This window comes from Scyliorhinus torazame, chromosome 29, assembly GCF_047496885.1.
Source record: "Scyliorhinus torazame isolate Kashiwa2021f chromosome 29, sScyTor2.1, whole genome shotgun sequence".
Classification (NCBI taxonomy): domain Eukaryota; kingdom Metazoa; phylum Chordata; class Chondrichthyes; order Carcharhiniformes; family Scyliorhinidae; genus Scyliorhinus; species Scyliorhinus torazame.
In genome coordinates, this window is record NC_092735.1 from 38,921,966 (window position 1) to 38,946,496 (window position 24,531).

The following is a 24,531-nucleotide window of genomic DNA, read 5'->3' on the forward strand; positions in this document are numbered from 1 at the left end:
CTCTGACCTCACATACCTCTGACCTCACATATCTTTAACCTCACATACCTCTGACCTCACATACCTCTGACCTCACATATCTCTGACCTCACATATCTCTGACCTCACATACCTCTGACCTCACATATCTCTGACCTCACATACCTCTGACCTCACATATCTCTGACCTCACATACCTCTGACCTCACATACCTCTGACCTCACATATCTTTAACCTCACATACCTCTGACCTCTCATACCTCTGACCTCACATACCTCTGACCTCACATATCTCCGACCTCACATACCTCTGACCTCACATATCTTTAACCTCACATACCTCTGACCTCACATACCTCTGACCTCACATACCTCTGACCTCACATATCTCTGACCTCACATACCTCTGACCTCACATATCTCTGACCTCACATACCTCTGACCTCACATACCTCTGACCTCACATATCTTTAACCTCACATACCTCTGACCTCTCATACCTCTGACCTCACATACCTCTGACCTCTCATACCTCTGACCTCATATACCTCTGACCTCACATATCTCTGACCTCACATACCTCTGACCTCACATACCTCTGACCTCACATACCTCTGACCTCACATACCTCTGGCCTCACTTACTTCGTATTAAACCCTTTGCTGCTTCTGAGAATTATTTTATAGCGTCACATAGATTCCTGACAGTACAGAACCACCCTGCTCAACTGGATTATGTTGCTGTTTATGCTTCACATCAGCACTTCATCTCTGTTTAGCCTTTTCATCTTTTCTTTCTCAGAATCCAGTAACAAGCAGGCCAAGGTCCCAGGGACTTCCACCCCAAATTTCAACATCATTGGAACCATATCAAGAATTTCAAGAATGCTTCTGCTGTTTAACGTAGAATCATAGAATTTACAGGGCAGAAGGAAGCCAATTGTCCTTTGGAAAGAGCACCCTACTTAAAACCACGCCTGCACCCTATCCCCGTAACCCAGTAACCCCACTTAACCTTTTGCACACTAAGGGCAATTTAGCACGGCCAATCCACCTAACCTGCACATCTTTGGACTGTGGGAGGAAACCGGAGCACCCGGAGGAAACCCACGCAGACACGGGGAGAACGTGCAGACTCCGCACAGACAGTGACCCAAGCCGGGATCGAACCCGGGTCCCTGGAGCTGTGAGGCAGCAGTGCTAAGCAGCATGCCACCGTGTCGCCGAAAATAAATTTAGAGTACCCAATTCTTTTTTTTTCCAATTAAGGGGCAATTTAGCGCGGCCAATCCACCTACCCTGCACGTCTTTGGGTTGTGGGGGTGAGACCCACGCAGACACGGGGAGAATGTGCAAACTCCACACGGGCAATGACCCAGAGCCGGGATCAAACCCGGGTCCTCGGCGCTGTGAGGCACCAGTGCTAACCACTGCGCCACCGTGCAAATGTTCCTTTGTTGTCTTTCAAATGTGATACTGAAAGCAGAGAACGCGGAAAGCTCAGCAGGAGCCCAGATTCGAATTCAGATCTGTGCTCGGTTCATGTCTTTCTGCTGACACCAAATGTGTTATTAATTCACAAATACAATTGTAAATATTGATAAGGAGGGGTGGAGTTAGGCTCCTCAGTCTTGCCCAGTGTCCAATCTGCTTGTCCCGTATCCTTGAAGGTGCAAAGTTTGGATTTATTCATTTGGATTTATCTTAGAGTGCCAGTCAGAACCAGCAGCTCGGCTGTCAAAGCAAACACCGACAATCGGCCTGACATCAGAGTGCTTGCAATTAGGAAATGGGTGACACACAAAAAATGTACAGGGTAACTTCATCCAGAAATGGGGAAGGCCATTGTCCCAAACCACACCAATCGCCTTTGCTGTCTTTGCAAGGACAATACCAAATCTCTACATTGCAATGGCTGTACAATTATCGGTCCACCAATTGTGCGGTGGCCTTTGTCTACTGAATACCGTTAAGTTGTAACTGATAATGACAACATATATCCATGGTTAGCCCTGCTGCCTGACGGCGGAGAGGACCCAGGTTTGATCCCGGCCCTGGGTCACTGTCCGTGTGGAGTTTGCACATTCTCCCCGTGTCAGCGTGGGTCTCACCCCCACAACCCAAAGATGTGCAGGGTAGGTGGATTGGCCACGCTAAATTGCCCCTTAATTGGAAAAAAGGAATTGGGCACTCTAAATTTATATTAAAAAAAGAAAACATAGAAAACAGCTGATTTGAACCTCGATGGAGAAGCGCCTGGATGGCCAGAGTTTTGCTCCCAACATGCGTAATAAAACCATTTGAACATTGCATCTGGATTCCCGAGTGTTGGAACTTTATAAGAGTATTCCCCAGACCTTCCCCCGTCTTTGTGCAAATCGTCTCATGTTTATGGTGATTTATCGACAGCCTCTGTCCATAGGATGGTGTCGGATGTGTGGGTTCAGACAGTCAGTGTTGTCAGACTATTTTTTTTTTAAATTCATTTCGAGTACCAATTCAATTTTTTCCAATTAAGGGGCAATTTAGCGCGGCCAATCCACCTCCCCTGCACATCTTTGGGTTGTGGGGGCGAAACCCACGCAGACACGGGGAGAATGTGCAAACTCCACACGGATAGTAACCCAGGGCTGGGATCGAACCTGGGACCTCGGCGCCGTGAGGCAGCAGTGCTAACCACTGCGCCACCGTGCTGCCCGTTGTCAGACTATTTTAACACAGGAGGCATCACAATCCTGTCCCCACTGAATCTTCACACCCAGTAAGGTGATTGGATGGCAATGAGTGGGAGACTGGATTCCAGTCACTGTCCCCGGGGGGGGGGGGGGGGGGGGGGGGGGGGGGACACTGAAAACACATGTTCATCTCCAACAACAACACCTTAACCAGGGAACCTCCTGACAATAACTCCATCCTTAAAGTAATATTGGGAAGTCGAGATGCCCCTGAGGTAGAACATTGCCGGGGTGGGGGTGAAGTGGGGGGGCGTCGTCGATACGACCTGACTGGTGATGGGTCATAGCAACAGGATATCCCCAAATTCTTCACAGACTATGCTTGAAATGTAGTCAATGTTCTCAGGGATGAGACATTGGACAAGTCGTGCACAGCAAGATTCCACAAACAGCAGCGTGATCGGACCTGACTGCAGTGCTTCACCATCTGTTTGAGAGGAAGACGGGGGTTTCACATCTTACCCCGAAGACAGCATCTCCCATAGCGCAGCACTCCCTCAATACTGGATACACTTGCCTCGGAAGGGGCTGCAATGGAGCTTCACTGGATTGATCGTTGGAATGAGGGCCGACGAATCTCGTGGGGAGGGATTGAGAAGAACTGAGTCTAAATTCTCTGGGGTTTAGAAGAATGAGAGATGATCTCACTGAACCAACTAATCTTCTTGGAGAGTTGAACAGGGTAGATTCTGCTTCTGACTGAGGTGAACAGATCTTTGAACTATTAGGAAATGGGGATCTGGTGAGAGGGTGAAATTCAGGTAGAGGACAGCCATGATGTTATTGAATGGCAGACAGGTTTGGTGGGCCGAGTGGCCTCTTTCTTATGCACTGCCCTGCCAGCCGACATCCTATGAGGGTCCTTCCTGTTTATTCCCCTATTTCCCCGCTCTTTTATTTTTGTCATTATCATTTTTGATCCACGGATGATTAATGGACTTGTGCCTTTAAGTCTAGCAGCAGAGAGAATGGGGAATTCAGAAGTTACAGGAGAGAACACTCTGCTTGTCTCTGCTGGTTTGAACAGGAGCTTCAGGTTTTTTGGCACCAGAGAGAGAGATATGGGCTGGGACTTAGTTTGATTGATTGGCTGGGGGCTAATGAATTGGCCCAAAAGGCCGTACTCTGCCCGGTAACAGGTGGTGATAGGATCCTGTCCCAGTAGAATAATTTTCAGAATCCAAAAGAGTTTGAGTTTGACTCTTGGAAGAGTAAGAACTCTCGCTCTCCTCCATGTTTTCCCCAGAAAGCCTGTGAGTTCTGTATTCCTGACACTGCAGAGAACAGGAACAAATTAATCTACAGGAAAACCCTTACAGGCTGCAAACAAAGACCAGGGCCCTCCCTCTCTCTCCGGAAAGGCTGTGAGTGCTGTATTTCTGAAACTACAGAGGCCTGATGGAATCTACAGTAAAACCTCGAGCCAAAAGCAAAGTTTGAAGAGGATTAAGGTGCTGGAAACAACACCTGAAACAAAGACTCTTTATATTCTTTTACTTCTGATTTTTTACTCCTTTTTTGCCCTCTGTGTTTGTCTATCTTGTGCCAGTGTAGAGGGTGAGGGAGCAAGTTACAGCAGGGATTAGGATATAGATAATAGTTAATCAGTTGTATTTGCTGCATATTTTATTAGAGTTCCTGTTATAAATAAACATTAATTGTGTTTACATTTATAAATCTGCTGATTGTGAGGTAGGCACGGCGGCGTAGTGGTTAGCACTGCTGCCTCACGGCACCGAGGTCCCAGGTTCGATCCCGGCCCCGGGTCACTGTCCGTGTGGAGTTTGCACATTCTCCCCGTGTCTGCGTGGGTCTCACCCCCACAACCTAGAAATGTGCAGGATAGGTGGATTGGCCACGCTACATTGCCCCTTAATAATTATTGTAATTAATACTGTAATTATTGGGCAGCCAAGGGCCAAAGACTTGGGGTATTTTTCTAAAAATGATTGGTTAATTCACTTGTGTTGCAACTGCGGGTGAAGGGGGGCTGGAATTGACTGTGCGCTAGCCGAGAGCGTCCAAACAATCCTCTGCTCAAGTGTCTGCAATGGGGTCTGTTGAGGCCTCTGGCCTTAAACACTCTTTCCAAGTGAGGCAGCGCTTCACGTACACCTCCTTCAATCTGGTCTGTTGCATTTGCTGCTCCCAGTGTGGTCTACTCTACATTGGAGAGACTAAACGCAGACTGGGTGACCGCTTTGCAGAACACCTCCAGTTTATTTATACAACTATATAAATCTCATCGTATTTCCAGTTCTATCCAGCTCTGACAGAGTCACCCAGACTCGAACGGTCGTTGTCAGACCTGCTGAGATTGTCCAGCATTTTCTGTTCTTGGTTCAGATTCCAACATCCGCAGAAATGTGCTTTTCTCAGCAAGGACCCCTCTAGTTGTACCTGGGGGCATCAGGACCGGAGGGGGCCTCCTTGTTGATTGTGGGAGCTTACTGTGCACAGATTGGCTGCAGCACTTCCTGCATTACAACAGTTTCAGGCAGTTCAAAAGTTCCCCAGTGCCTGTCCAGCACAATGGGAAGCTCTGAGATGGGAGAGGCGTCATATAAATGCAAATCTTTCAGGTATGTAGAATCAATGGATAATGGTTGAAGGGGTTTGGCTGGAGGAGTGTGCGGCAATACCAGGGAGGAGTTGCAATTACTTCAACAGGGTTTAAAAAAAACATCCCTAAAAAAAACCCGGCGGAACCACAGCACCGTCAGAGAGACCTGACGTTCACCTGGACACACCTGGAGGATATAAAGGTGCGGCAGAGTGCGAGTGGCTCAGCATTCAGACACACTCCGAACTCACAGCCAGTCTGCCAGGTAGGAACTCTGCTGTTTGAACGTTCTCTGCACTTATTTGATATTCTGACTTTCACAAGCTAGCAGCAAATAAGAATTCCTCTTATTTTCCGATGCTACTTCTATTTTTTTTGTAAATATGTAAAATACTTGAGCTGGAATTTGAGAAGAGGACTGAGCTGGAAATGTTTGTTTTACTGAGGGCCGGGAGGGGAGCAGCCAGTGTGAAGTGTCAGAGCTTCCCTGGGTCAGCAGGGGGAGTGAGTCTCGCTGTCTGGCTGACACTCTCCTCAATGCAAACTGGGCTTTTTCACATAAAAGGCAGGGAGTTCGTGGCGTTGCAGGGGCCGATCACACGCTGCGACCTCGGCTGGTGGCAGCAATGCAAGGCTGTGATTTTCCACTTTGAGGCTGTTGTGCTTCTCATTGTCAGTCAGTTGTGTCCAGCAGAGGTCTTTCTCTGCCCAGTGCTGTGCACATGGAAGAGCGATTTCAGCCACTCCGCCCGCCCCCGTGCAAAGTGTCAGCCAGTCCTGCCAGCCACTCACATCCCACTGTGGGGTCTCCAGGACCTCCACCTTCTCAATGATGCTCTAAAGTTAGTGGCAGCCGTCCTGGACCCTCCTTTTTTGCTCCGAAACCACCACAGAAAATGCTGTTGACACTCAGCAGGTCCAGGCAGACACTGTGAAGAGAGAAAGAGTTAATATTCCAGGTCTGTGACTCTGAATCAATCTCTGAATCAGTCCTGGTCAAATGTCATTGACCTATATTGTTAACTCAGTTTTTCTCTCTCGCTCTCCAGACATGCTCAGTATTTCCAACATTTTAAATTGTGTTTCAGAATTCCAATAAATGCAGTATTTTGCTCTGGTTGACTGTTTCATTTTACATAGGCAGTCCAGCAGAAATATATTCCTGGTCATTCTTTTTTCTGGTGCTTCTAGTCTTGGGATGAGCAGGGAGGGCAGTACAGTGGTTAGCACTGCTGCCTCACAGTGCCAGGGATCTGGGGGTTCAATTCTGGTTTTGGGGACTGTCTTGTCTGTGTGGAGTAAAGTTCTCCCAGTGTCCTTTCCTCCCAGTGCAGATACGTGCAAATTAGATTGGGGTGGGGGAGAATGAGTCATCAGGATTCTTATTTGGATTTTAAATCCAAACGGCAATATTAAAATTTGGTTTTGGGCAAGTAGCAATGTGGGAGAGAAGTACAGCTATTTGGCTATGGTGTACTTCATTCACTCTCGGAAACCCAGACAGGGGCAGCACGGTGGCGCAGTGGTTAGCACTGCTGCCTCACAGCGCCGAGGTCCCAGGTTCAATCCCGGCCCTGGGTCACTGTCTGTGTGGAGTTTGCACATTCTCCCCGTGTTTGCGTGGGTTTCGCCCCCACAACCCAAAGATGTGCAGGTTAGGTGGATTGGCCATGTTAAATTGCCTCTTAATGGAAAAAATTAATTGAGTACCCTAAATTTATTTAAAAAAGAGAAAGCCAGGCAGAGATTCTTACAGTTTCAAACAAGGCATTTATTCGAAACTATAGCAAGGGCTGTGATGTTCCAACATGTCAGAGAGCCCTTACATTAGACAGACAGTTTACATCAGATTTTATTACAAGAAATTAGCATATACCAATCATTTATTACTAGTTATCTATGTTCAGTCACTAGTATTGATTAGGTTTACATCATGCATAGTATGAGAACAATTCACCAATTACAATATGTGGATGTCTAATTAGTTACAATATCCAATCACCCCTCCTGTCCGATTTTGCATAAGGTTTAACAGCTTTTCCCAAGATAAGGATGTTGCAGCAGTAAACGGTTGTGTGATTAACGCCTCCCTTTCTGTCCAGTCCAGACAGTGTGACACCAGAGCAAAGGGTGAAAGAGGCCACATTGTTCTTGCCACCCTTGAGAAAGACCATCTGTCACTTCCCCTTCCTGGGGCCCCATCACCAACGAGGTGTGTCCTTGGGCTGTTTTACAACGCCAGCGAGTAACTTGTGTGCCTTTGAACCAAACTGAAGGGTTTAACCCTCTCAGTAACTGATGAAGATGACCAAAACAGGGTTCTGATACAATGTGTAAAACTCCTCCCCCTTCAGTGACCATACAGAATTGAGACTGAGTCAGAGTGAAATACTGGGTGCAGTAAAAACACACATTCTGTTCCAGATTATTGTGATCAAGGCCATTCACTATTTACATTAAATAGCCTTCAAAGGGCAACAAGTGATTCAAGAGTGTCTTGTCATTTTCTCATGAGGAAATAGTGATGGGCGTGTAATGTTGGGAAACTGCCAATGACACATCCCAAGAACAAATACAAACAAGTTTTTTTTTCAATTTAAAGTACCCAATTTGTTTCCAATTAAGGGGCAATTTAGTGCGGCCAATCCACCTAACCAGCACATCTTTGGGTTATGGGGGTGAAACCCACACAGACACGGGGAGAACGTGCAAACTCCAGACTGACGGTGACCCGGAGCCAGGATTCGAACCTGGGACCTCAGCACCGTGAGGCAGCAGGGCTAACCACTGCACCACCGTGCTGCCCTTACCCTGCACATCTTTGTGGGTTGTGGGGGTGAATGTCAAAGTCTACACTGACAGTTACCTGGGTCTGGGATCGAACCTGGGTCCTCGGTGCCATGAGGCAGCAGTGCTAACCACTGTGCCGCCCATAAATACAAAGTCATGGGTTAGGGTGATTAGTTCAAGCAGAAACTACATTTTAAGTACTTTACAAATTTGATGTTTTACAGCTAGTATCATCTCTCTTTCAGGATGGATTTAAAGATATTCTCCATGTTGCCTGTTTTGCTTCTATTATATCTATTAGACTGTGGATCAGCCCAGAATCTGGCTCCCAGAGGCTGTGAGTCAAGCCTTCAATCAGTTTATTTCAATCTGTGTGACCTCAATGCTGTTTGGGGGGTTGTTCTGGAAGCCATTGCTGCTGTTGGAATTGTCATCACTCTGATATTAATCGTGGTTCTGCTCTGCATCATCCCATTCATTCAGGACCAGAGGAAGAAAGCCAGTGTGCCCATCCAGTGGATTTTTCTAAATAGCACACTGGGAATTTTTGGTTTGACCTTTGCTTTCATCATCAAATTTGACCAGAGGACATGTCCCACCCGGCTCTTCCTTTGGGGAGTGCTCTTCTCCATATGTTTCTCCTGCCTCTTGGCCCATGCGTGGAGGCTGCTGAGGTTGGTGCGAACAGGCAAAGGTCCCACAACCTGTAAAATGATTGGCTTGGTTCTGGTTCTGACTCTGGTTCAAGTCATCATTGCCATTGAGTACCTGGTGTTGTCCATTGTCCGACTCAATAACATCTGTAACTATGAAAACAAAGACTTTGTTATGCTGTTGATCTACGTTATGTTCCTAATGGCCCTGACTTTCATCCTGTCCATCTTCACTTTCTGCGGCCATTATAGAAAGTGGAAGAAACACGGAGCTCACATCTTTGTTACCATGTTCTTCTCCATAGCTATTTGGGTGGTGTGGATTGTTATGTTTGTGCGTGGTAATGCCGAGTTAAACAAGAGTCCGGATTGGGATGATCCAACCCTCAGCATTGCACTGGTTGCCAATGGCTGGGTTTTCATCCTGTTCTACATTCTTCCGGAACTCCGGCACATCACCTGCCCGGCAAAGACAGAAGATGAGCCACCAGAAAACGTAGCTTCAAGTCAAAGGAATACAGGACTGAAGGGTGTGGACAATCAAGTGTTCTACTTGGAGGAGTCCAACCGAAGTGAGTAATTGTTTCCCCCCCCCCCCCCCCCCCTTGCCCCAGCAGAAGTGTGAATTCCTCGTGTTTTAGTTTTAAAGAGAAGGGGCAATTAAGTGTGGCCAATCCACCTACCCTGCACATCTTTGGGTTGTGGGTGTGAGACCCACGCAGACACTGGGAGAATGTGCAAACTCCACACGGACAGTGACCCGGGGCCGGGATCAAACCCGGTCCTCGGTGGTGTGAGGCAGCAGTGCTAACCACTGTGCCACCGTGCAGCCCCCGGGACATCTCGATGTAAACGTAGAGAACAATTGAAGGATGGTGGGAGGGAGCTAATTTGGCATGACCGTGTGAACCGTCAGCTTTTTCTCACCTGATATAATTTGCCTCCACAGGAATCTCCCTGAATCTTGATGAGAATATTCCCTCGCCCTCATACCGAGGTCCTTCGCCCATGGGCCGAAATGTAAGTACAGATTCCTGCTGACACTATCTCTGTGTATTCTGCCTTGTCCTGCATCAACCGGTTTTTGTTCATTGCCCCAGTTCATTCACAAACCTCTACCCCGCAACTCATTGCACTGTCCCTAAATGATGGCAGGGATTCCACTTCCTGCCTTTGCCGCACAGAGTTATTGGGACTCTTGCTGTTCACTTCCACATCCGAAGGACCCACTTCCGCCCGGTTTGGCACGTTTTTCATACCCAGACCCTTCACTCTCTTAAACTCGCACGGCCCAGTCACAGAAGCCTCTCAGCCGGCTCGTCCTTTGCAGTTTCTTTTCAAGATTTATCCAATTAGACCCACGCTGCTGCTGTTTGTTTTTGTAATCTCTGGTTCTGCCAATAACAATACCATTGACATTTGTGTTCCTATGGTTACTGATCCTCCTGCCAGTAAAAATGGTTCCTCTCCATCTATTCCCATCGAAATCTCCTATTTTGAAAACGTGTCGTAAATCTCCTGGGAGAGAAGGAACGGAATCCCAGAGGGGGTCCCAAAGCGGAGGTTTTTTTTTTCAGGTTTTATGACTTTTACTGCAACAAACTAGAACCCACCATGCCTAAACACTATTTTTATAGGGAACGTATCCCTTAAACTGTAAATAGAATGTTGCCCTTTTACTTTTAAGACAATCAAAAATCACACTCCATGGTTACGTTGCCGAAGATGTCACTCAATTCTCCTGGAGCCAGCCCAATGTGATTCTTCGTTCCTCTGTTTACTTCCATTCTGTTCCTTTGCATGATTGGCAATCCTTAACCCCAGAAGTGTCTTTTGCAGTGATGGTTCTCCTGATGATATTCAGGTCCCGGTAAACCAAGTGACTCTTCCAAATTCTGAAGTGGCGTTCGGTTTTTTTCTGCAAATCTTCATTTAATATCCTTCTGAAAGGGGGGAGACATTGATTTGCTCCCAGATGTTACCCAGAGAAGGGAGTTTTAGTCTGAAACCCATTGTTCAATCTCCACATTGTCCAAAGCGGAGTGTTTTGACACCTGGGGCAGAATTCTCCGCAATCGGCGCGATGTCCGCCGACCGGCGCCAAAAACGGCGCAAATCAGTCCGGCATCGCGCCGCCCCAAAGGTGCGGAATCCTCCGCATCTTGAGCGGCCGAGCCCTAACCTTGAGGGGCTAGGCCCGCGCCGGACTGATTTCCGCCCCGCCAGCTGCCGCGGAAATGACTTTGCTGGGCGGTGCATGCGCGGGAGCGTCAGCGGCCGATCACGGCATCCCCGCGCATGCGCAGTGGAGGGGGTCTCTTCTGCCTCCGCCATGGTGGAGACCGTGGCGAAGGCGGAAGGGAAAGAGTGCCCCCACGGCACAGGCCCGCCCGCGGATCGGTGGGCCCCGATCGCGGGCCAGGCCACCGTGGGGGCACCCCCTGGGGCCAGATCGCCCCACGCCCCCCCCACCCCCCCCGGACCCCGGAGCCCGCCCGCGCCGCCTTGTCCCGCTGGTAAGAGAGGTGGTTTAATCCACACTGGCGGGACAGGCATTCCAGCAGCGGGACTTCGGCCCATCTGGGCCGGAGAATTGCCGGGGTGGGGGGGGGGGCCGCCAACCGGCGCGGCGCGATTGCCGCCCCCGCCGAATATCCGGTGCCGGAGAATTTGGCAACCGGCGGGGGAACTGAACGGTGCATCAAAACTGGGGATTCCAAGTGACAGGAAATCACAGGAGCACCTTTCCTGAGGAGTGGGTTACAGATCCCATAACGATGAAGACCAATGTTTCAAGGATGTAGGTTGGTTATGTAAACGTGTCGACCTTTACCCTGGACTATAATCTAACGTTGTGTACTTTCTGTTTTTAGGTGTATTCCTCTCCCCAGGAGTTTACCATCCCTCGCCCTCTCACCAGACCCAGCTACCACCCCACACCCCTCTTACAAGATCCTTACCTCAACTACCATAACAGGCAGACAACATTCTAGAACATTCAGGGCTCACTCGAGTGGCGACAGGCCAGGCAGGTCCTGTCACAGGGCTGCCCACTTCGCTCATCACTCACTCGCGTCTCTTGGCTGGATGTTGACTGAGATTCTTCAGTGAGCAGAGAGTTCCTGGAGGCATCAGCTTGTCAACATGGGAAAACTTTTCCCCTGATTCCTGTCCAGGATGTGAAGTATTTACTCAATGGGCAACAAGTCAGTCAGTCGCTGGTTCCCTGGTTACGGCTGCAAAGTGCTGGTTCTCTGAACCCATGGGTCATTAGCATTACTCTGTTAATTGTCGTAATAACCATAGAAAGAAATCTAGTTAATGTTTATCACAAATAACAATCAAATCAATGAATGCTTTAATTTACAATATGAATCAGATTATCAACCCTGAAATTAATTTTGCCACATTGATTTTAGTCGATATGCTATTAGTGATGTCAATGTGTGTGTTAAAATACTTGGTGGCATCTGTTTGCTTGTTTGTCTGCAGTGTAGATTTCCTTTCTTTCTCTACTTTGCCCCTCCTCTCCTGAGGCGCTCTCTCGCTCACCCTCTCCCTTGCCCAACCTTTTTTTCCCCCACTTTCCTTGTTTGCAATTTTAAAGTGTCCAATTCTTCTCCAAATAAGAGCAATTTAGCGCGGCCAATCCACCTACCCGGCACATCTTTGGGTTGTGGGGGGTGAGACCTACGCAGACACGGGGAGAATGTGCAAACTCCACACGGACAGTGACCCGGGTCCTCGACACCGTGAGGCAGCAGTGCTAACCACTGCACCATCCATGCCCACCTTCCTGAATCCGTTCTTGAATATACCAATTCGAGTGAAGCTAAAGGACTAATCACCAAACTAACCTCACTCTGTCCATGTGCATCACCTGTTGCCAGGCGTGGCTGCAGAGTGACCAGGTGCATGGTTCCCTTGCCCATGTCCCTTCCCTAATGCAGGCACACCGATGGGTCACAGAGGCTGAAAACTCCACTGCCCAGGTATCTGCTACACTTGGGATCTTTCGCTTCCTGCATCTCCTAGCTCCGCCCAGATGTTTTAATCCGTGAATCTTCCTGTCCCCTCAGTGCTGCTGGACCAGCTGGGATGGAGATATACCCAAATCACAGTTCAATCCACATCATTTCTAAAAATAAATAGTTCTATAATCTAAAAGGTCAGGTGATTTTCTAATGACTCTCTTGTTCTCTGCCTCTCTGCACTTGCAGCCAGGGAATTATAAAATCTGTAAATTTGTCTATGTAAATATTTATTAGATCAATGGTTTTAACTAATTTATAACGTTTTTATAGCTACAATAAAGTTTAAAAGATTTGCAGTGTGTCTTTGAATCAGTTAATATGACAGCAGGAATGCGCGGGGGGGGGGGGGGGGGGGACGGCTTGGCGCAGTGGTTAGTGCTGCTGCCTCAGGGCGCCGAGGTCCCAGGTTCGATCCCGGCCCTGGGTCACTGTCCGTGTGGAGTTTGCACATTCTCCCCGTGTTTGCGTGGGTTTCACCCCCACAACCCAAAACGATGTGCAGGGTCGGTGGATTGGCCACGCTAAATTGCCCCTTAATTGGAAAAAATAATTGGGTAGTCTAACTTGTACTTAAAAAGAAAGGAAAGCACTTTGGGTTAAATTGGCCAGAGACCAATCCATTATTCCATCTGCACCCTCGTCAATCTCCACCTTCTCCCAGCTCTGGCCCCAGGCCTGTTAGACAGACAATGAATTCACACCCAGAAACTGCTCAATCTGGGGGGACGTCAGCATCACGTGTACTAAGATCACATGACCTGATCCCACCCTGATGATAAAATTGGGAGTGTCATTTTAAAATCACTTCAGCCAGTATATTTAATGGTGCTCACTGTGTTGGTGATGAGAACAGACTTGTTGCTGTCGCTATTGACATACAGCAAGCATTTAAACAACTGGGAGGTAACTATTCCTAAAGCAGTTTAAAATGTGCAATACATCACTCCAGCAACAAGATAAATTGTGTGATTTATGTCTAAATTTGTGCTCTTTCTCCCTCACCGTGACTAAACTCAGCAGCTCAAAGAACCCTCTAACCCCCTCAGAACATCGCAAAGGTTTTAAGTTGGCAGAGCAACAAATTTGCCAATGATTAAACTTACTGTGCCTTTAACATGATTAAAATCTAGAGGCATTGCGATCAAACATGTATGACATGGAGCCACATATGGAGACGTTGGGTCAGATGACCTGAAGCTTGGTCAGGGAGTAGATTTGGGGTCTATTAAAAGAAGACCTTGGGGCCGAGGTAATTAAAGGCAGGGCAATGCTTACAATTAGAAGACCTTAGAGCCAGAACTCGAGGAGGGTAATTATCATGGAGGGTTGCGGGACCGGAGGAGATTATAGAGAGATAGGGAGGGGAAAGGCCAAGGAAAAATTTAAAAATTAAGATGAGAAGTTTAAAATTGAGCTGTTGCCTGACTGGGAGCCAAAATCACTCAGCAAATGAGGTCAGAGAGTGGGGGGGTTGAAATGGTAAAAGGACAGAATGAAAGGCTCGTTATCTGAATGCAGACAGCACTCAGAATAAGATGGGGGGAATCGGCCGCACAAATGATATGATGATCGCCATTGGTGATGGTTTCAAATATTGATGGGCCCTGAACATTCAAGGGCATTTGACATTTCTTTAATATAAATTTAGAGTACCCAATTCATTTTTTCCAATTAAGGGGCAATTCAGCGTGGCCAATCCACCTACCCTGCACATCTTTGGGTTGTGGGGGCGAAACCCACGCAAACACGGGGAGAATGTGCAAACTCCACACGGACAGTGACCCAGAGCTGGGATCGAACCTGGGACCTCGGCACCGTGAGGCTGCAGTGCTAACCCATTGCGCCACCGTGCTGCCACGCCATTTGACATTTCGAAAGGCAAATCAGGTGGGTAGCTCTGTTAATAGAAGGTGAGATCAGTACACAGGTGAGAACTAATCAGATTATCAAGATGTACAATCAGTTTAGGTGCAAGGTAGTCTCTGGTAGGAGTGGTTCATTGACCAGTAGCTACACAGGTGAGAAATTTGGGTCTGAAACAAGTGTCTTAAACTTAAAAGCAATTCCAAGGGTCTTAAAATAATCAGAGTTGGCCAAAACGGACTGACTAAATAGGTTAAAAGATACGTTTGAAGAGATGTACAATTCTGCAAAGACTAGCACTAGACCATAGGATTGGCAAAGGTTTTGAAACCAGCAAAGGATGACCAAAAAAATAAAGGTGTGTGAGAGAAAAACTAGCAAGAAATAGAAAAGGACAGGGAAAGTTTCCACAAGTTGTTAAAAATGAAAAGAGTAGCAACAGTGAGTGTTGGTCCCTTAGAGGCTGAGACTGGGGAATTAATCATGGGTAACAAAGCAAAGGCACAGATTTCTGGGACAGATGAGCTGCATCTGAGGGTTTGGAAGGAAGAGGCTGCAGGGATGATGGATGCATTGGTTGTGATCTTCCAAAATTCCTTCGATTCTGGAAAGGTCCCAGCAGATTGAAAAATCACAAATGTAGCCATCCCGGACCAGACCCCAACAGTGACAGGGTGCTGGGCAGAAACCGCAATATTTTATTTTATTTTCATTTCATTAATTTGTAATCTGTGAGGAAAGGCTACTTCACTCCAGGAGTCATTCCATGCACAAATAGGGGTATGGTATATGAAAAGAAACTTTATTAAGACCACGAGATTAAAATAACTTTAACATCATATGAGAAAATAGTTTACAATTACCCCATTAAATAAGGCTTAACAAAGAAGTGAAATACTAACTCTTAACTTCTATCTTTTAATCTCCACTCGGGGAAAATCCATCTAAGGTCAAAATCCACTTTTAAATAAAGTTAGCAGATTCAGGAATAATTTGTCCATAAATGTGTCTTGGAGCAAGTGCTAGCAGATTTATGCCTGTGTCAAACTACTGTTTAACTTACCAGCATTTGGCAAAAAGCTCCTATCCTGTTCACAGGCAAGTCATTTCAACTAAACCTGTTCTGAGAGAAGTTGCTGGTCTGTTCACAGACGGATCAAAAACTCAATTAAACTGTTTCAAAACTGTAAACTCAACATCCGACTGCTTTAACCCCTGGCTCCTCCCGATAGCGACATCACCTTACTAAAGCTAAACACACTGGGCGGGTTTCTCCATCCCGCCTCACCAGATTTTTGGTGCGGCACAGCGTTGGGATTCTCCATTTTGTCAGCTGGTCAATGGGGTTTCCCTTTATGGGGCAGCCCCACGCTGTTGGGAAACCCCCGGGCAGCCGGCAAAATGGAGAGACCCGACGTCGGAGAATTCAGCCCAATGTCTCGAATTATCTACTCCCCAGGGAACCTTCCTTATATAAACAAAATTCCATTGGCCCAACATTTACGATGCCTGAATTATCCCTTTTGTAGCCACAAAGCCTGGCAGTGTTCCAAATCAGGATATTTAAAAACATGACTTCAGCAGTCACACATACTAACCAGGTTTTGAACACTTTCTGCACTGAATACGTATAATAGAATATATCAGGGCGACATGTGGCACAGTGGTTAGCATTGCTGCCTACGGCGCTGAGGACCCGGGTTTGAATCCCGGCTCTGGGCCACTGTCCGTGTGGAGTTTCCACATTCTCCCCATGTCTGCGTGGGTTTCACCCCCACAACCCAAAGATGTGCAGGGTAGGTGGATTGGCCATGCTAAATTGCTCCTTAATAGGAAAAAAATAATTGGGACTCTAAATTTATTTTTAAAAATCTGAAATTCTGACATTCATCACACTATTCAAAAAAGGAGAGTGCAGGAAATTATCGACCAGCTAGCCTAACATCTTTCATCGGGAAAATGATAAAATGCATTATTAAGGATATACTTGGGGGCGGGGCGGTGGCACAGTGGTTAGCACTGCTGCCTCACGGCACCGAGGACCCGGGTTTGATCGGGCCCTGGGTCACAGTCCGTGAGGAGTTTGCACATTCTCCCCGTGTTTGCGTGGGTCTCACACCCACAACCCTAAAATGTGCAGGGGAGGTGGATTGGCCACGCTAAATTGCCCCTTAATTGGGAAAAAAAAAGAATTGGGTGCTCTATATTTATTTAATAAAATTAAGGGGGTATTTAGAAAATCATAACGCAATCACGCAGAGTCAACATGGTTTTGTGAAAGGAAAATTGCGTTTAACAAACAAGCAGGATGGGTAAAGGGAAACCAGGATATGTAGAACACTTGGATTTCAAAAAGGCATTGGCTAAGGCATCATATAAAAGATTATTACACAAGACAAGGACTTATGCCAAAAGCAAAATACTGCGGATGATGGAAAACCGCAAGAAAAACATAAAATGCTGGATAAACTCAGCAGGTCAGGCATCGAGTCCAATATGATTTTTCTTCAGAGTTTTATTTTTCTTTGAGTGCAGCAGGTTCAGCAGGAGACAGGTTGGAGTGGGTGAGAGGAGCAGGCAGGAGGCCAGAAGGTGGGTCCAGATAGATGGAGAAGACTGGAGGTGGGTGAAAGGATCCGGTGAGTGGGGAGAGGACTCTTGCCTGAAGAAGCGAGGATGGAGATGAAGACAATGGAGGAAGAGTTCAGTGCAGTGCCAGATCTGGAATTTGCAGGTCAGACGGTATGGTGAATACAAGACAAAGCTGGGATTAGGAGGGGTGGGGGTCAGAGGGACGGGAATGTGTGGAGGATCCTGGATGGTCGTTGGCATCAGAAAGTTGCTGGAGTTTGCGTTCCTCAACACCTAAAAAGAAGAGGAAACGTCTTTTGTTCGGGCGCCGGATGAGGCGAAGAATGATGGGCACAGCTTTGAGAGAGGGCAAGTCGGTGTTGATGGAGAGAGATGTCGAGAGGTGTGTACACATGGCAGCTCATGGCAGAGTGTGGATCTCAGGATGCAGAGGGATCAACAGGCGGAGGAGCATTCTATAGCCCGGAATACCTGCAATCCTGCCAGGATTCAAAACATGAGGGATGGAACTTGGGTTGGAATTCACCTGGGGATGAATGGGAGACGGAGACAGTTGCTGAGGAAAGCGTTGTGGCCGTGGGAGCGAGTTTTGGTAAACACCAAGAGGGAAATGGAAAACAATGAAGGTGAACGTGGTAAAAGAGGGAAACGGAAATCCCGTTGGAGAGGAGAGCAGTACTTCAAGATCCACGTTTCTGGGAGAGAAATGGCAGTGAATTAAACACTCAAAGAAAAGCAAAATACTACGGATCTTGGAAATCGGACATAAAAATAGAAAAGGAGGGGCAGCAAGGTGGCACAGTGGGTTAGCCCTGCTGCCTCACGGCACCGAGGTCCCAGGTTCGATCCCAGCTCTGGGTCACTGTCCGTGTGGAGTTTGCACATTCTCCCCGTGTCTGCGTGGGTTTCGCCCCCACAACCCAAAGATGTGCAGGGTAGGTGGATTGGTCACGCTAATTTGGTGAGGTAGAGCTGGGCATAATCAGCGTTTACATAATAACGAATGCTGTGCTTTCAGTGAGGTCACGGAGGGATGCAGATGAGAAAGAGGAAAGGGCACGGAGAGGTCATGGTGAGGGCACGGAGAGGGCAGGGAGAAGGGACGGAGAGGTCACGGTGAGGGCAAGGAAAGGTCACGGTGAGTCACGGAGAGATCCTTGGGGGGCCGCAGAGGTAACGGTGCTGGAACATCTCTCACAAACAGCAATGTGGAAATGACCAGACAGCTAGATTTGTTGAGATTGGGGAGGCGTAAATACTTACCGAGGACACTGAGGCCAATCGCCATTCAGTTTTAAAGTTAGGGAGTAGAATACAGAAATCACAAGTCCAAATAACCTGTACAAAACATTGGTATTGATACTGGGAATCCCTTTCTGGAAAGAGCATCAATGAAGTACAGATATTGTAGGCTCACAGGATGATTCGAGCAACTAGGAGAGACTTGAGAGAGTCAACACCGTCTCCACTGGAAGAGACAAGATTTAATGCAAGGGTTTAAAATTCACCACACACGTTTCATCTCTTAGTGTTTCGTTTATCACTCTCATCATATCCTTCAGTAACTGTCTCCCAGTGAGAGTCAGCACCGTTGGGAACTGTGTCCCAGTGAGAGTCAGCACCTTTGGGAACTGTGTCCCAGTGAGAGTCAGCACCTTTGGGAACTGTCTCCCAGTGAAAGACAGCACCTTCAGGAACTGTGTCCCAGTGAAAGTCAGCTCCTTCAGGAACTGTCCCCCAGTGAGAGTCAGCACCTTCAGGAACTGTGTCCCAGTGAGAGTTAGCACCTTCAGGAACTGCCCCCCAGTGAGAGTCAGCATCTTCAGGAACTGTGTCCCAGTGGGAGTCAGCACCTTCAGGAACTGTGTCCCAGTGAGAGTCAGCTCCTTCAGGAACTGTCTGCCAGAGAGAGTCAGCGCCTTCAGGAACTGAGCCCCAGTGAGAGTCAGCACCTTCAGAAACTGTGTCCCAGTGAGAGTCAGCACCTTCAGGAACTGTCTCCCAGTGAGTTTCAGCACCTTCAGGAACTATCTCCCAGTGCGAGTCAGCACCTCCAGGAACTGTCTCCCCGTGAGATTCAGCACCTTCAGGAACTGTCTCCCTGTGAGAGTCAGCACCTTCACAAACTGTCCCCCAGTGAGAGTCAGCACATTCAGGAACTGTCCCCCAGTGAGATTCAAAACCTTCAGGAACTGTGTCCCAGTGAGAGTCATCACCTTCAGGAACTGTCCCCAAGTGAGAGTCAGCACCTTCAGTAACTGTACCACAGTGAGTGTCAGCACCTTCAGGAACTGTGTCCCAGTGAGAGTCAGCACCTGCAGGAACTGTGTCCCAGTGAGAGTCAGCACCTTCAGGAACTGTCTCCCAGTGAGAGTCAGCACCTTCAGGAACTGTCTCCAAGTGAGAGTCAGCACCTTCAGGAACTGTCCCCCAGTGAGAGTCAACAACTTCAGGAACTGTAACCCAGTGAGAGTCAGCACCTTCAGGAACTGTCCCCCAGTGGGAGTCATCACCTCAAGAACTGTCCCCCAGTGAAGGTCAGCACCTTCAGGAACTGTCCCCTAGTGAGAGTCAGCACCTTCAGGAACTGTCCCCAAGTGAGAGTCAGCACCTTCAGGAACTGTCCCCCAGTGAGAGTCAGCACCATCAGGAACTGTGTCCCAGTGAGAGTCAGCACGTTCAGGAACTGTCCCCAAGTGAGAGTCAGCACCTTCAGGAACTGTCCCCAAGTGAGAGTCAGCACCTTCAGGAACTGTCCCCCAGTGGGAGTCATCACCTCAAGAACTGTCCCCCAGTGAAGGTCAGCACCTTCAGGAACAGTCCCCTAGTGAGAGTCAGCACCTTCAGGAACTGTCCCCCAGTGAGAGTCAGCACCTTCAGGAACTGTGTCCCAGTGAGAGTCAGCAGCTTTGGGAACTGTCTCCCAGTGAGAGTCAGCACCTTCAGGAACAGTCTCCCAGAGTCAGCACCTTCAGGAACTGTCCCCCAGTGAGAGTCAGCACCTTCAGGAACTGTCTCCCAGAGATGGTCAGCAGCTTCATGAACTGTGTCCCCGTGAGAGTCAGCACCTTTGGGAACTGTCTCCCAGTGAGAGTCAGTACCTTCAGGAACTGTCTCCCAGTGGGAGTCAGCACCTTTGGGAACTGTCTCCCAGTGTGAGTCAGCACCTTCAGGAACTGTCCCCCAGTGAGAGTCAGCACCTTCAGGAACTGTCCCCAAGTGAGAGTCAGCACCTTCACGAACTGTCCCCCAGTGAGAGTCAGCACCTTCACGAACTGTGTCCCAGTGAGAGTCATCACCTTCAGGATCTGTCCCCAAGTGAGAGTCAGCACCTTCACGAACTGTGTCCCAGTGAGAGTCAGCACCTTCAGGAAATGTGTCCCAGTGAGAGTCAGCACCGTCAGGAACTGTCTCCCAGTGAGAGTCAGCACCTTCACGAACTGTGTCCCAGTGAGAGTCAGCACCTTCAGGAACTGTCCCCCAGTGAGAGTCAGCACCTTCAGGAACTGTCCCCCAGTGAGTGTCAGCATCTTCAGGAACTGTCCCCCATTGAGTGTCAGCATCTTCAGGAACTGTGTCCCTGTGAGAGTCAGCACCTTCAGGAACTGTCCCCCAGTGAGAGTCAGCACCTTCAGGAACTGTGTCCCAGTGAGAGTCAGCACCTTCGGGAACTGTGTCCCAGTGAGAGTCAGCACCTTCAGGAACTGTCCCCCAGTGAGAGTCAGCACCTTCAGGAACTGTCTCCCAGTGAGAGTCAGCACCTTCAGGAATTGTGTCACAGTGAGGGTCAGCACCTTCAGGAACTGTCCCCCAATGAGAGTCAGCACCTTCAGGAACTGTCTCCCAGAGAGAGTCAGCACCTTCAGGAACTGTGTCCCAGTGAGAGTCAGCACCTTCACGAACTGTGGCCCAGTGAGAGTCAGCACCTTCAGGAACTGTCCCCCACTGCGAGTCAGCATCTTCAGGAACTGTGTCCCTGTGAGAGTCAGCACCTTCAGGAACTGTTCCCCAGTGAGAGTCTGCACCTTCAGGAACTGTCCCCCAATGAGAGTCAGCACCTTCAGGAACTGTCCCCCAGTGAGAGTCAGCACCTTCAGGAACTGTCCCCCAGTGAGAGTCAGCACCTTCAGGAAATGTGTCCCTGTGAGAGTCAGCACCTCCAGGAACTGTTCCCCAGTGAGAGTCAGCACCTTCAGGAACTGTGTCCCTGTGAGAGTCAGCACCTTGAGGAACTGTGTCCCAGTGAGAATCAGCACCTTCAGGAACTGTCCCCCAGTGAGAGTCAGCACCTTCAGGAACTGACTCCCAGTGAGAGTCAGCACCTTCAGGAACTGTGTCCCAGTGAGAATCAGCACCTTCAGGAACTGTGTCCCAGTGAGAGTCAGCACCTTCAGGAACTGTTCCCCAGTGAGAGTCAGCACCTTCAGGAACTGTGTCCCTGTGAGTGTCAGCACCTTCAGGAACTGTGTCCCAGTGAGAATCAGCACCTTCAGGAACTGTCCCCCAGTGAGAGTCAGCACCTTCAGGAACTGTCTCCCAGTGAGAGTCAGCACCTTTGGGAACTGTGTCCCAGTGAGAGTCAGCACCTTCAGGAACTGTCCCTCAGTGAGAGTCAGCACCTTCAGGAACTGTCCCTCAGTGAGAGTCAGCACCTTCAGGAACTGTCCCTCAGTGAGAGTCAGCACCTTCAGGAACTGTCCCCCAGTGAGAGTCAGCACCTTCAGGAACTGTGTCCCAGTGAGAATCAGCACCTTCAGGAACTGTGTCCCAGTGAGAGTCAGCACATTCAGGAACCGTCTCCCAGTGAGAGTCAGCACCTTCAGGAACTGTGTCCCAGTGAGAATCAGCTCCTTCAGGAACTGTGTCCCAGTGAGAGTCAGAACCTTCAGGAACTGTCCCCCAGTGAGAGTCAGCACCTTCAGGAACTGTGTCCCAGTGAGAGTCAGCACCTTCAGGAACTGTGTCCCAGTGAGAGTCATCACCTTCAGGAACTGTGTCCCAGTGAGAGTCAGCACCTTCAGGAACTGTGTCCCAGTGAGAGCCAGCACTTCAGGAACTGTGTCCCAGTGATAGTAAGCACCTTCAGGAACTGTGGCCCAGTGAGAGTCAGCACCTTCAGGAACTGGGTATCCCACTGAGAGTCAGCACCTTCAGGAACTGTCTCCCAGTGAGAGCCAGCACCTTCAGGAACTGTGCCCCAGTGAGAGTCAGCACCTTCAGGAACTGTGTCCCAGTGAGAGTCAGCACCTTCAGGAACTGCCCCACAGTGAGAGTCAGCACCTTCAGGAACTGTGTCCCAGTGAGAGTCAGCACCTTCAGGAACTGTCTCCCAGTGAGAGTCAGCACCTTCAGGAACTGTGTCCCAGTGAGAGTCAGCACCTTCAGGGACTGTGTCCCAGTGAGAGTCAGCACCTTCAGCAACTGTGTCCCAGTGAGAGTCAGCACCTTCAGGAACTGTGTCCCAGTGAGAGTCAGCACCTTCAGGAACTGTGTCCCAGTGAGAGTCAGCACCTTCATGAACTGTGTCCCAGTGAGAGTCAGCACCTTCAGGAACTGTATCCCACTGAGAGTCAGCACCTTCAGGAACTGTCTCCCAGTGAGAGTCAGCACCTTCAGGAACTGTGTCCCAGTGAGACTCAGCACCTTCAGGAACTGTGTCCCAGTGAGAGTCAGCACCTTCAGGAACTGTGTCCCAGTGAGACTCAGCACCTGCAGGAACTGTGTCCCAGTGAGAGTCAGCACCTTCAGGAACTGTCTCCCAGTGAAAGTCAGCACCTTCAGGAACTGTCTCCCAGTGAGAGTCAGCACCTTCGGGAACTGTCTCCCAGTGAGAGTCAGCACCTTCAGGAACTGTGTCCCAGTGAGAGTCAGCACCTTCAGGAACTGTCTCCCAGTGAGAGTCAGCACCTTCAGGAACTGTGTCCCAGTGAGAGTTAGCACCTTCAGGAACTGTGTCCCAGTGAGAGTCAGCACCTTCAGGAACTGTCCCCCAGTGAGAGTCAGCACCTTCAGGAACTGTCCCCCAGTGAGAGTCAGCATCTTCAGGAACTGTCCCCCAGTGAGAGTCAGCACCTTCAGGAACTGTGTCCCAGTGAGAGTCAGCACCTTCAGGAACTGTGTCCCAGTGAGAGTCAGCACCTTCAGGAACTGTGTCCCAGTGAGAGTCAGCACCTTCAGGAACTGTCCCCCAGTGAGAGTCAGCACCTTCAGGAACTGTGTCCCAGTGAGAGTCAGCACCTTCAGGAACTGTCCCCCAGTGAGAGTCAGCACCTTCAGGAACTGTGTCCCAGTGAGAGTCAGCACCTTCAGGAACTGTGTCCCAGTGAGAGTGAGAGTCAGCACCTTCAGGAACTGTGTCCCAGTGAGAGTCAGCACCTTCAGGGACTGTCCCCCAGTGAGAGTCAGCACCTTCAGGAACTGTGCCCCAATGAGAGTCAGCATCTTCAGGAACTGTGTCCCAGTGAGAGTCAGCACCTTCAGGAACTGTGTGCCAGTGAGAGTCAGCACCTTCAGGAACTGTGTCCCAGTGAGAGTCAGCAACTTCAGGAACTGTGTCCCAGTGAGAGTCAGCACCTTCAGGAACTGTGTCCCAGTGAGAGTCAGCACCTTCAGGAACTGTGTCCCAGTGAGAGTCAGCACCTTCAGGAACTGTGTCCCAGTGAGAGTCAGCACCTTCAGGAACTGTGTCCCAGTGAGAGTCAGCACCTTCAGGAACTGTGTCCCAGTGAGAGTCAGCACCTTCAGCAACTGTCCCCCAGTGAGAGTCAGCACCTTCAGGAACTGTCCCCCAGTGAGAGTCAGCACCTTCAGGAATTGTGTCCCAGTGAGAGTCAGCACCTTCAGGAACTGTGTCCCAGTGAGAGTCAGCACCTTCAGGAACTGTGTCCCAGTGAGAGTCAGCACCTTCAGGAACTGTGTCCCAGTGAGAGTCAGCACCTTCAGGAACTGTGTCCCAGTGAGAGTCAGCACCTTCAGCAACTGTCCCCCATGTGAGAGTCAGCACCTTCAGGAACTGTCCCCCAGTGAGAGTCAGCACCTTCAGGAATTGTGTCCCAGTGAGAGTCAGCACCTTCAGGAACTGTCTCCCAGAGAGTCAGCACCTTCAGGAACTGTCCCCCAGTGAGAGTTGGCACCTTCAGGAACTGTGCCTCAGTGAGAGTCAGCACCTTCAGGAACTGTCCCCCAGTGAGAGTCAGCACCTTCAGGAACTATGTTCCAGTGAGAGTCAGCACCTTCAGGAACTGTGTCCCAGTGAGAGTCAGCACCTTCAGGACCTGTCCCCCAGTGAGAGTCAGCATCTTCAGGAACTGTCCCCCAGTGAT

General features: G+C 49.1%; 1 protein-coding gene and 1 long non-coding RNA gene across 3 annotated transcripts in view; one reads left to right on the plus strand and one right to left on the minus strand.

Annotated features, from left to right (window-relative positions):
- Positions 1-5,396: 5,396 nt before the first annotated feature.
- The window catches only part of LOC140404084 (G-protein coupled receptor family C group 5 member B-like), a 35,272-nt gene continuing 16,137 nt past the window's right edge, over positions 5,397-24,531 (plus strand). The window contains exons 1-4 of one of the 2 annotated variants that reach the window (XM_072492469.1): positions 5,398-5,542; positions 8,313-9,292; positions 9,670-9,740; positions 11,594-13,050. In XM_072492469.1, coding sequence (XP_072348570.1) covers positions 8,314-9,292; positions 9,670-9,740; positions 11,594-11,713 — 1,170 coding nt within the window. In that variant the 5' untranslated portion in view covers positions 5,398-5,542; position 8,313 and the 3' untranslated portion in view covers positions 11,714-13,050. Of the gene's footprint in view, positions 5,543-8,312; positions 9,293-9,669; positions 9,741-11,593; positions 13,051-24,531 lie in introns of those variants that run through there. The other variant, XM_072492470.1, reaches the window with a different exon arrangement.
- Positions 7,025-10,949, minus strand: LOC140404085 (uncharacterized). The gene is made up of 2 exons (XR_011938452.1): positions 9,648-10,949; positions 7,025-8,873 (listed from the first exon to the last, which is right to left on the minus strand). It is a non-coding gene; the product is annotated as an uncharacterized lncRNA (long non-coding RNA).